Raw genomic sequence first — 12,125 nt, 5'->3', positions numbered from 1 at the left:
GTTTCATGCCCACTGGCTCAGTTTCAACAGGTCTCTCCTGTCAACAGCACAGTTTGTCTGCTGTGAACCAAAAACCAAGCATTTAAGTGCAGCCTGTTGTACTGATTCACTCCTTATTTCTTCTTTCTCCTGGATTATTACAACATTTGATTGTACAAGAAATAGGTCAGAGAACTGGTAGTCTTGGTAGTATTTCTGGTAAGTCAGTTGCGTAAGAGTGTGTATTCTTGGCATAAGTCACTCTGCGAGGAAAACATAAATGACAATTTCAGAGGTAATAATACTCAAACAACAGTAATGTAACAATTACACAAGACTGTATAAAAGGGAAGCTAGTGTATCAATGCTCCAGCAGGACAATTCATCAGGTGGGATATTCTTAATCTTAATCTGTGCATCATAAAAGTTGAATTAGGAAAATGTGTTGTCTGATCTTCTCACGCTTTCACCTATTTTTAATGCAGATGCTCTTGCTCTTTTGATCGTGTTGGTTGTCAGCCAGGGTGAGTTCACCTGCACACCTGCCATCTGTTTTACCTAAATGAAACTGAAATTGCAGAGTCAGGTTGTTCAAGATAGTGAGCAATTTTTTTTTCCCTTTTCCAGGTGAAGCCTTGAGATGTAACTGTGGAGGCCCGAGAAGCTGTTCAAGCTCTGAGGAGACCTGCCATTCTCCAGGTGATACCTGTACCAGCGTCATCATTTTTGCTGGATCCAGTAAGTGCCTCAGTATCAATAAAATAGCCATCCAGCAACAAGAACAACAATAATAATAATGATAATGATAAAAAATAAAAATAATAAAACAATACTTTTCCTAATGAACCTTCATGTTTTTCCATGTTTTAACAGGTCCCAGCTACTCCAAGGGCTGCATGAAATCAAATCAGTGTATGATGCAGAATCATTCTTCATTATGTGTCTTTATTAACAGCTCTAACAACTGTGTGCATGTCTATGTGTGTCTGTACATGTATTGTGCATTTACACAAGGTGCAAAAGAAATGTAAAATATAGCTCAGTATAACTCAACAACAGGATTATGGTGGGTTGAATCGTAAAAACCAGCATTAAAAGTGTAATAAAATGAGTTGCTAGACTGGATATGATGTAATGAGTCCAGTAAAATAGTCCATAAATAAGTACAATTTCATTTTATCACACTGCTTCAGGTCCCCAGGACTCTGTGCCATGCAGGGAAGGAGAGAGGAAACGGGATACTGTCGCCAAGATAGATTTTTTTAAAAATTTCCTAAAAATAACTGCATTTTTCATCTGATTGTGTAATTGGCCAACACCAGCTGGGTTTTTGATTCTTTGTTGTTTATTTACTCGGAATGTGTCCACATCTATGCTTGGAGAAAGGAAAAGAAAGAGGAGGCAAGAAATCACATGGATGCGTTTTCAATCATTTGCTTTATATCATCTGCCTCTTGCTGCAGGAACGATCTGTGCAAAACATAAATGAACATGCAACACACATATCCTCCAATGAATACATAATCCACTGTCATGTAGTGTATACTGCAAAGCCAGCAAGATCAATCAGTTGCAACTTTTGACCTTTTTCACTTTTTATATTTCATATTTTCAGTTTTTATCTCTTGGTTTTGGTGTTTTAGGACATTTTTTTGTTTGGTGAAAAATAAAAAGGTGACGTTAGCTGAGGGCTGTACATTAAACAATAATCGCATGACTGTTGATGACATGCAAGTCCTGCTGAGTTTTCTCTTTCTCTGTCACATTGCGCCACCTCGTGGTTGATAAGATGCTGAAACCAGAGAAGGAAAATCCATTGCGTTTATTTCACTGTGTGCTGGTTCAGCTTTATCATGCAGTGTAAATGTATGCTGTGGTGTTTGCCACCTAAGTATCCTTATAATCATTTCAACGTTGTTCTTCTTTTATGTTTTGAACAGTCCTATTTTTATATTACAATATAAACACACAGACAGACAAGCTCCTTAGAGTGGCAGTTAGGTGGCTTCTTGTGACGGAATTCTCTCCTCTCATTTGATTGGTTGGAATATTGCATCACATGACAGATGAATCCAGGAAGTATGTTGGTTACACAAGGCGGAAGCGAATAATTTACTGAAGCTGAAAGTGGCAGAAAAGGATACCACATTGATAAAGAGGAACGACACTGCTATAAGTCACAGGTCGCAGGGCGGTGTGGAGGTTGTTTTCCGTTGCTGGTAAGAACGCCAGTGTGTTATTTGTTTATTTTTAGTGTTTTTTTTCCTTGTTAGCCCATGTTAGCATAGCTGTTAGCATTAGCCTCGGAGCTAACTTACTGTTGGTTTTGTTTTTGTCCGGTTACACGGTTAAAAGTTAAGAAACGCAGGTTAACACTGTCTTATAATCGCTATGTTTGGAAAGAGTCGTTGTTGTGATGCAAATTAAGATTGCGAAAATATAGACTTTGTTTATTATCATGTGATGTTGACTATAAAAGATGAGTTGAAGGCTGTGTGTTGAAACTTTTAAACACTTTAAAATGTCTTGTCTCTCGTAAACACCTGTGCACCGTCAGTATTGTGCAAGAGGCTGCTCATAAAACACTAAGATTTTAGCTGCATATTGAAATTATTAGTACAACGGCCTAGACAGTGATTTTGTAGAGATATCAAACATATCATTTAATTTCATAGCTGCAGTGGTTAGTCGATTAATCAGACAAAAATTAACCTGCAACTATTTTGTCAATTGATCGTTGAGATTGTTTCTTTCAGTTTCAGACACTTTGCTGATTTACTGTGTCATATATTGAATATCTTAAGGTTTATCTGTGTGTGTGTGTGCAATTAATTAATATAGTGTTCAAGCAAAAGAAGTCATTTGAAGATTTCAGTTTGAGCTCGGGGAGATGATCGTTTTCCAGTTGTTGACATTTTATTAGTTGACTATTTGACAGTATTGTACTTTTAGGTGACTATTCCTTTGATCAAATACTTATTTGGTTTTACATGAAGAATTTATTAGTAGATCTACTGATTTTTTTTTTTTTTCTTGTCTTTATTTTTCAAGGTAAATCCGGTCACTCCACCTTTGTCTGCCCAGTCCGGTCATTCCCATCAGAAGACTTATCCCTGACCTCACTCACCATCAGTGCCTGCGTGTACAGAGTCGGCTCCTGTCCTTACACCCTGTTAGCTAGTAGTTTCATCCCATCTCAGGCCTTCTCCATCCTTAACAGTCTCTTTCTCTGCCAATGGCTGGGCGCGGTGGAGGACCAACCAGGCCTAATGGTGCCGCAGCAGCAAACAAAATCTGCCAGTTCAAACTGGTGCTGCTGGGTGAGTCAGCGGTGGGCAAGTCCAGCTTAGTGCTGCGCTTTGTCAAAGGCCAGTTCCACGAGTTCCAGGAGAGCACCATTGGAGGTAGGAGACAAACATGTTTCTAGACTTTTGAAAGAGTAAATGTTGTTTTTTTTGTGGCTCTCAGTAGGTAGATTGTGTGGTTGTGTGTGACATGTATCTGTACTATTATTAATAGAATGCACCTCCAAGTTGAGATTAAAATATCACGCATATGCTTCCATGCACAAAACAAGTGGCATGCTTCATTTAATAAACTTTATTTCAGCAGGTTTAACTGGCAGTAATGTGTTTGTGTTGTTGTGAAGTGCATAGAGGTTGTGTTCAGGCTAATTTGAAGGGATCCACAGCCTTTAAGTGCTTACTCACTTACTTATTTTTGGAAAGTTGCATGGTCCTAATATTTTATCATTCCACTCATCTTCATTAACCTGCTTTCCTCAGCTGCCTTCCTCACTCAGACTGTCTGTCTGGATGACACCACTGTGAAGTTTGAGATCTGGGACACAGCGGGTCAAGAGCGCTACCACAGCCTGGCTCCGATGTACTACAGAGGAGCACAGGCGGCCATCGTGGTCTACGATATTACCAACACAGTAGGTTTCAGCTGTGCGATATCAATAGGGGGGACAGAGTCTTGTCAGTCAATAACAATACAATAAACTCAGATGGGTTTTTGCTCAAGTAGCAGTTTCATAATGACCTTTAGTTTTACTACTCTAAAATTAAACTTGTGTGTGTGTTTTTAGGTAATGTCTTCAGGTCAGGTGCTGGTCAACTAAGATGTGTACATGCTGAAAAGTGAAAATGTTCCCCCAAAGTTAAACGTAGTTGTCATGTGAATGCAATATTAATAAAGTGTCTCGGCTGATTAGGATACTTTCGCCCGAGCAAAAAACTGGGTGAAGGAGCTGCAGAGACAAGCCAGTCCCAACATAGTAATCGCTCTGGCAGGCAACAAGGCGGACATCGCAAACAAGAGAGCCATAGAGCTTCAGGTATGAAAATGCATAAATGTGAATCAGTTTAACAACAGAATTATTTATAACAGAATTTATTATATTATGAAATTGTGTTAAACTGTGCTGACCAACTACTGTTCTCAGGAGGCACAAGCGTATGCTGATGACAACAGTCTACTCTTCATGGAGACCTCAGCCAAGACTGCCATGAATGTCAATGAAATTTTCATGGCTATTGGTAAGTGTGTTATCCTGATGAGCCAATTGTCCTTCCTAACCCTCCCACAGATTGATATTTTAGGCAGCACTTCAGTTTACCACCCACTTACTTCTGCAGCAAAGTAAAATTACAAATTTCAAAAAATGATACAATGATACAATGTTCCTCACTTCACCAGAATAAAATAGTTACTGGTTAGGTGGTTTTTATTTTCATTGCTCTTATCATTGTAATCAGCCTGTTCAGAGTCCTGCTCTCCTACTTGCATTGCAACAACAATCTTGAGGTTTAACTTTTCCCTGTAGCAAAGAAGCTACCGAAGAACGATGCTCAGGGTGGAGCTGGACCAGGTGGACGGAACCGGACGGGAGTGGATCTACAAGAAGCTGCCCCTCAGGGCCGCAGTGGCCAGTGTTGCGGTGGCGGAAATTAGCAAGTACAAAACAATGAACTTAGAGAGCGAGCCCTGAACATTGTTTTAAGGACAGCACGTAGCTAAAACCCAGAGAGGCAGGAGAGAGCAGAGCCACTCGCCACTCCTGCACTTAAACTGAGATTACAGATGAGATTATCTGAATCCTCTTTGATTAAATGAACATTTTTTAAAAGAATCATAAGCTAGAGGGAATTACCAAGATCCCTCACTACTTCTTTTCTGTCTCTCCCCCCGTGTATCTATCTACCTCCCTCTTCCCCTTTGACCTCTGTCTCAGTTGATTGAATTCTGTCTTAAATTATCTTTTTTTTGAGGGATGATATTGAAGTTGTTTGCCATTTTCTCTAATTGAGCGTGTTTTACGTGATGTATGTGTATGTGTGTATATAGTACATACATATATGCACACGCACGCAGATGTATAGACAGTTGTTTACTTTTCTACTCCTGTCATTTCCCTCGACATTCATCATCATTATGAGAGACACAAATTATTATTAATGCTGAAATTGCAAAAGGCAGAGCGATTAATCTTTTTGTCTTATTGCAATTTAGACAACAGCATTTTGTTCTTCTCTTTAGGGACATGGACACAGTTATAAGGAAAGATCAAGACTTTGCTTGTTGACGGAGGTCATGACTTAATAGGCTACACATCTGGAGATGTTTCTGAACTGTGCAACAAATGCAGTTGTTTGCATTCATTGTGTATTGATACCTGTAACACCAGAGAGTTGTTAGCCTTTTTTAAATGAAATGTGAGAATAACTTGTAAATTTAAAAAAAGTAATAAATAACATGCAAGATTCACTTTGTTTTGAGTTGTTTTGCCGTGTGTGGTTTGGCATTGGAGGACATGTTTTTAAGTCTGTTGGCAGTTGAATGCCCACAGACTGGGAGGAGACTGCGTTGGCCCAAATATAAGACACACAAATTAGAATCAGAAAAAAAACATGTTTATTTTTAAAGATGTATTTTATATTGTTTCCTTTACTATATATATTACTCAAGATTATTTAAATTTGTCGACTTTGATAATAATGATAATAATCTATGAATATGTTAGTTTGCTAAATATAATTTTTTTTATGTGCATAATGTTTTTGTTTGACAGCTGACTCAGTTATGTCAGGGCGTGTCCATGACTTCTGGTCAAGGCCAGTGCTCAGTACTCCTGTGCCAGCCTGCCTCTCATGTTTTCTGAAATTGTCGTGCCTGAGTGATAGATTAATAGGTTCTGACTTAAATGACAGTGACTTTGTTGCTTGGCAGAATCTTAAGCCTGGACTAAATGCACTGATCTTGATCAAAGAGAGACATTTCTGTCAGCGGTGCTATTCAAAAAGCTTCGTCAGTTACTAACCAGTGTCTGAATCTCAATCTTCGGCCACATTTTGTGCAATGAAAGAACAGTCTACAGTGTTCGTTTGTTGGTACCTGAAATGATCTGACAGCAGAAACAGCAGCAGTAAACATTTCCAACCAGTAGATGGCAGCATCATGCTTGAATCCCAACACACAAAGACATCACCAACTGGTTTCCTGAATGCATGCAAGGCCATTCATTTACATGTATTCAATATCTCTTAATTAAGATAAATTACCACATTCATTCAGCCAAAGCGATTAGTGGATTAAGAGATCGATAAACTGACATAAAATTAATCTGCAACTATTTTGACATTAAAGTTATTTTTCTAGTGCAGCAAGGGACTAACTTTGGACTAAGCAGAATTTAATGACTCAAAGAAATGTAGTACTCAGTCAGTGTTTGTATTTGTATGTATACCTGTCTGTATGTGCATATGAACGTGCACAGTATGTAGACTGACTTTACAAAAAGCCAAAACTGCCAAAGTGAGGAAAAAGCTGTCTTCGAGGAATTACACAGTAGTGGTGTGCTTCATTTGTGCTCGCCGGATTGTTCTACAGCTCGTTTTAGAGCGGGGTTCCTCTGGGTTAATACAGAAGTTCACTTTGTTGTGATGAACGGTGCCCTTTTAATAGAGGTGCTTCAAGCTCTTTGAGGTTTTAAGTCTATTAGCTGAAGAAACTGTGTAATAAATGGCATCCATGCATGGGACGTGGTCTGAATCTGTAAAGGTTTTGGAAGGGTTTTTGGAGCAGCTTTATGAGAAATTTGAGAAGCACAAATTTTAAATAACTTTCCAGAAAATCAGCAAAAGAAAATGTAAATTAAGGCATTTTTCCATTACCTGCTGCCGTGCGAATATTAGGAGAATTAGGGTGCTCTGACTAATTCAGTTGGGTGCATGGAGTAATTCTCCAATCGGGTTCCAAGCCACTGCAGAAGAAGAGGGAAATATGGCATTTATGGAGTTTTTTTGTCATGTATTAATTTGAGGAAGGTTAAAGTCTCCTGAAGGGACCATACGTTTCTGATGTTTTTGTCTGCTGCTATTTTTTTGTCCATCCAGTTTAGTGGAAGTTTGCGTTTCATGCTTTGTGCATGTTGTGATGTATTTTCTCAGTATGTTTCCAGTAAATTTTGCTCTGATCGCATTTGCACAGTTTACAAATGCACATGAAATCAGGCGAATGGAGGTGCCCTTTATGTAACTCAAGAGAAGAAATAACACATTCTTCATTCTTTCCAATAAAGGAAGAAGAAACAATGAGCAACACACAAAGAGGTTACAACATGTTTTGGTCTGGTACGGCCAGTAGCTTATGTTAGTGGCAAATATTAGCTAATCTTAATGAAGCAACTGACAATCAGTGTGTCGATTGACTTAATAACAACTGACTTCATTCTTTTCTCGTGCTACCATTACATCATGTTTTAGCATTTACCATTATCTTGTAATTGTCACTTGTGGCCCAGTGGTTGCTTTTCAGCAAAAGTTACACAATATCACTTCACAAACTCTTCCACTGAATAACAAGTAGGTCTTTATCTGTCACTCTGAATGTACATACATGACCAATTAGCAAATCCAAGCAAGAAATAAAGTATGAGATTCCTTTTGAATCTTAACAGGGCTCTTTTTAAAATACTAAAAAAAAAAAACACTAATGAAGTAATATTGTTTCTGAAGGTTTCTCTGTGTTACACTGTCAATGGCCTGTTCTCTTAATCTGACCCTTGATGTAAACATTTAAAAAAAACTACAACCATGTACAGATTTTTACACTGGAAATAGTGTAAACTGGCCTTGAGGCTGGTAGACCTGCTATTATGGTTTTGCTGCCTAAGACCTTACATTAAATCAGCTTTTAAAGCCATTTGAACACACACACACACACAGGCACACACTCGCCTCAAAGACACGCAGCATCTCTGCCAAAAGCAGGAGGCCACTCTGTTCTCAGTAAATGATTTCTCATTTGTTGAGCTGTCAGTCAAGATGTGTTCTGTCAAAAAAGCAACTCATTTCATACTTGGCCTCTGTGAATCATAATGGTGTGAGAGCTGGACTTAAATCGACTGTGTTTTGAGGAGGAGATTTGCAGAATAAAGGAAATGGGCCCTGAAAAAAAAAAACAACGCAGCCACAAACCTTTCACATGTTCACATTTTGTTCCAGTAATTTTTGTTGTGTCTTGAGGTAATGTGTCCAAAAACCTAGCCTGCAAAAGGTGTGGTTGTCATAACAACGAGGGTTTTCTGATTAGCTTTAGTACTGTAAATGTGTGCTTGCTAGATGAACCACTGGCCCAGTTTAATAGCACTGGCCCAGTTCAAAATGACAGAAAACAGTCAAATATTTCCATAGGCCCGCTCTGAGTGATTCTCTCTATCTTCCTGGACAGAAAGAAATGTCATTAAATACCAAGGGCACAGGGACACGGTTATCTGGATTGCATTCTGTGGCGCAGTTTGAGATTTCTGCTGATAGTATTAGTATGTGTGATGTGCTACAATAATTGTCTCTTATCTAAAATGAAACATCTAACTGTGTTGCCACAGGATGGGATCCTAGTGAGGAGGGAAGCAGACTAAAGCACAATAAACAGTTGCTGAAAGGATAGACATTTTTTAAAAATATATTGCATTATGTTGCGTTATATTTTGTCCATGCCAGGTTTGCCGAACATTCAGTGTCACATTTCAATGGTCACTGATAACTTCAAGTTAAGCATTTGAAAACCAGGTGGCTTTTTCAGTTGCATACTGAAGACAGGGCGTGTTTACTCACAATAAAAAATTAAAGAAATTGTTTGAGATTTTGAACAATATGCTTGAGTTAGATGAGAAGACTGAAAACAGTTTAAAATAAATGGAGGTGAGGGTTAGTGGTTAGGGTTTCGACATCTGTTCAGCCAACAACACGCAGGCAAAGTTTGAAGACGATCGGATGAGCTGTTGTCAAGAAAATCGATGGACAGACAGAAAGACCAGATATTTCTCCATTTATCAGTCGGATTAAAAAGCACCAAGCCTCGCAGTTTTCCCAAGTGCCATGTTGGCATTGTTATTTCTTCCTTTTTTTTTTTTCTGAACCCTTTCTCATAAAATTTTACATCCGCCGAACAGCACAGCTGATGAGGGGGAGATTTTTTTGCAACCTCACACTCCTCCCAGGATCAAAAGGACAAAGGAAGAAGATATGCTTGTAGGATTTAAAAATCCATTGAAGTGCTCATACTTGGTTCACACTGCAATATTTTCATTATTGAAGTCTATTAATGTTGTTGGTTTTTTTTTTGGTTTTCTTTACTCCCAATAAGGCTTTCAAGGCTTTAGAGATCTGGGGAGAAAACAATACCTAAAATATTCTCATGACCCTCCTGGATTTTACACAATAGCTGTGCTTAGTAGCTGTGATTCAAGATTCATTGTCTTCCCTTTGGCACTTCCTCTTCAGGTTGTCGTCTCGAGCATCGTTACTGAGAAAACTCAAGTGGACTTGAGTGACATTGATCTTCAAGGACAGAGGTAGCAACAGAGCGATGATGAACACCTGAGGAGCTCATCTTGCCCTGAGCTCATTGTGATTGTTTATCATTTTCATTAGTCGCTTTTCTCATCTTTCAGTCTCAAACACTCGGCCTGCCGAAGAGTAATTGTGTTATTTTTGAGACATTCCTTCAGACTTTCTCCTCCTCACTCAGGTGATGTCCACTCATGATGTTAGTTAATTTTGCTCAGTGTCAAAGAGAAGGTGAAGTAATGAATGTTCAATGAGCTCTGGGACACACTGCATGTCTGGCCTTGATGACTTCATAAATGTTTTTCAAAGTAAACGAATACATAAAGAAGGTCGGGCAAAGTCGTTTAGATAATAATTTGAATAAAAGTTTTTTGATGTAGTATAATTTAAATGTAGGGTAGTTGAAATAATTTCGAATCAGTGAGACGTGGCTTTTACTCTGATGGTAAACCCTTTTCTACCACACACTCCTAAGCAAAGAGCCTCACAGCTCAAAGCAAACCTTACTACTTACTTACCTTACTTTTTTTTTTGCTGTAGTCATTTTATTCCAAAACATTATTTTTTTCAGACACGAGATAAAAGTCATGCTTTAAAACCATGATTGATTCTTTCATACTACCAGTTGTAAAGATTTCATCAAAAGTCAGATCACAAGACTTTTGACTTTGGTGAACGATCAAAACCATTTAGAAATGTCATTTTCTTCTCCTGATAATTGTCACATAGAGCACAAAGGATCAATTTATCTGTCTTACCCTAAATTCATAGACAGCTTGAGAGTTGATAATGGACAAATTTATTGTTTTACCTGCCTGTGAATATGTCACATTTTATGAGTCGCGTGTCACTCATGCCAAGAACAAGAAATCACTTATGTTATCTGAGAAATAAATGGTAGTAGTGGACTAATAACTAGACCTACTGTATATCAAACTGAGTCAGAAGTTGGATATTGCCATCAGGCTGAAATACGCTTTACTGCTGAGGGTTACACTGTTCCAGGCTGTGGGCTGCAGTCATTATGTGGCTCCAGCTTTCACAGTGGTGCTATTCTTCTCCTCCACGTTTTTTGCTCTGTCCTTTGACATGAACCACTCGCATCCTTCAAGTGCCATCTCAATCAAACTTTGAAGTCAGAAGACAGATTGAATACAGTTTAAAGAAAAAAAATGTTGCCATAGTGACCAGGTTAAACTGAAATGTGCAGCTCTGAGGGAGCTCCCGGGTTCTTGATAATTCTGAGACCAGAGGAATAAAAATGTCCTTTAATGAGAGCACTCAAGATGATGATGGAGCCGAGCGCTGGTATTAACTTTGATGCTGGGAACATGTTGATTGGACTCGAGCTTCATGGAAATGGAGCAACCGAATGTACCCTATAAATCCTAATCCAACCTTAACAACAGGAGGCTGATTCTACTATTGTGGGAGTATCCAGTTTGAGCTAGCTTTGTGTGTGCGCACGTGTGTGGCTGTTTAGCTGTGTGTTGTTTTGTATCCACACACACACACACACAAGCAGAGACATCAAGAGAACTTGATAAGCTGTGATATCTTACACCCTTGTCTCTGCTTGTATGTGCATACAAGCGCATGTGCACCTTTATTTTTAGGGTGGGTGCCTTGTGGCAGGGTCAAGCAGGGTGCCAAAGGACTTCAATGCGAAGGACATAGCTCAAACTCCAAGTATGTTTCCACCGTGCATCCATCACCGTCCGGCTGACAGCTGAGCCAAACGCACACCACCAGGTTGGCCGCAGCATATACAGGCATGTGCCCGTATCACTGTACTCCCGAATTCATCTGCCGGCATTCATCTGCTTTTGAACTTCGCCCAACTATGTTAATGAGGGGGTCTACAGGGGGGTGGGATTGGGGAATGATAGCTGGTGATAGGCCATGCAGCACACAAACAGGACCTAAAGGTGGGGAGGATTTGACATGTCATAGTGACACAACATTTTCCTTTGACCCCTCGACCAGTTTATCTTACTCCAAGTGGCTGTTATGTGGAAGTGAAATTTTTAGTGGAGCTGTTTATGGATATACATCGGCATTGTTTCGAGGCAGTAAAAATGCCAGTAGGTGTTTTACAAAGACTTTAAGTGAGGTTATGCAAAAATGCACTTTCACTGCACCAATTGAGCAAATAATAGAACAGCTAGGTTTTTCCTTACACTCTAGGCCCTAATCTACACCCTCCATGCTTCTGTGGAGAGCCTTTAAAAAAGAAAATAACTTATTGATGTCATCCAAGTTGTCTCAGCTTGGCCTTGGAGTCTACAAATT

General features: G+C 39.2%; 1 protein-coding gene across 1 annotated transcript; it reads left to right on the top strand.

Annotated features, from left to right (window-relative positions):
• Window positions 1-2,057: 2,057 nt before the first annotated feature.
• LOC121175494 (ras-related protein Rab-5C-like) lies at window positions 2,058-5,748 on the top strand. Its single transcript, XM_041029271.1, has 6 exons — window positions 2,058-2,198; window positions 3,031-3,383; window positions 3,765-3,916; window positions 4,196-4,318; window positions 4,427-4,520; window positions 4,808-5,748. Exons 2-6 carry the CDS (start codon window positions 3,215-3,217, stop codon window positions 4,933-4,935), a joined length of 666 nt encoding a protein of 221 aa, XP_040885205.1. The 5' UTR covers window positions 2,058-2,198; window positions 3,031-3,214; the 3' UTR covers window positions 4,936-5,748.
• Window positions 5,749-12,125: the final 6,377 nt, after the last annotated feature.

This window comes from Toxotes jaculatrix, chromosome 21 (genome assembly GCF_017976425.1).
Source record: "Toxotes jaculatrix isolate fToxJac2 chromosome 21, fToxJac2.pri, whole genome shotgun sequence".
In the NCBI taxonomy this organism is placed as follows: domain Eukaryota; kingdom Metazoa; phylum Chordata; class Actinopteri; family Toxotidae; genus Toxotes; species Toxotes jaculatrix.
This window is presented reverse-complemented; position numbering and strand designations above follow the sequence as displayed.

What these genes read in the sequence shown, in the direction of transcription:
- LOC121175494 (XM_041029271.1), top strand. Translation starts at nt 3,215, where the DNA reads ATGGCTGGGCGCGGTGGAGGACCAACCAGGCCTAATGGTGCCGCAGCA. An exon ending in AGAGAGCCATAGAGCTTCAG is followed by an intron (nt 4,319 to 4,426) that starts GTATGAAAATGC and finishes TACTGTTCTCAG; the next exon opens with GAGGCACAAGCGTATGCTGA. An exon ending in TGAAATTTTCATGGCTATTG is followed by an intron (nt 4,521 to 4,807) that starts GTAAGTGTGTTA and finishes TTTTCCCTGTAG; the next exon opens with CAAAGAAGCTACCGAAGAAC.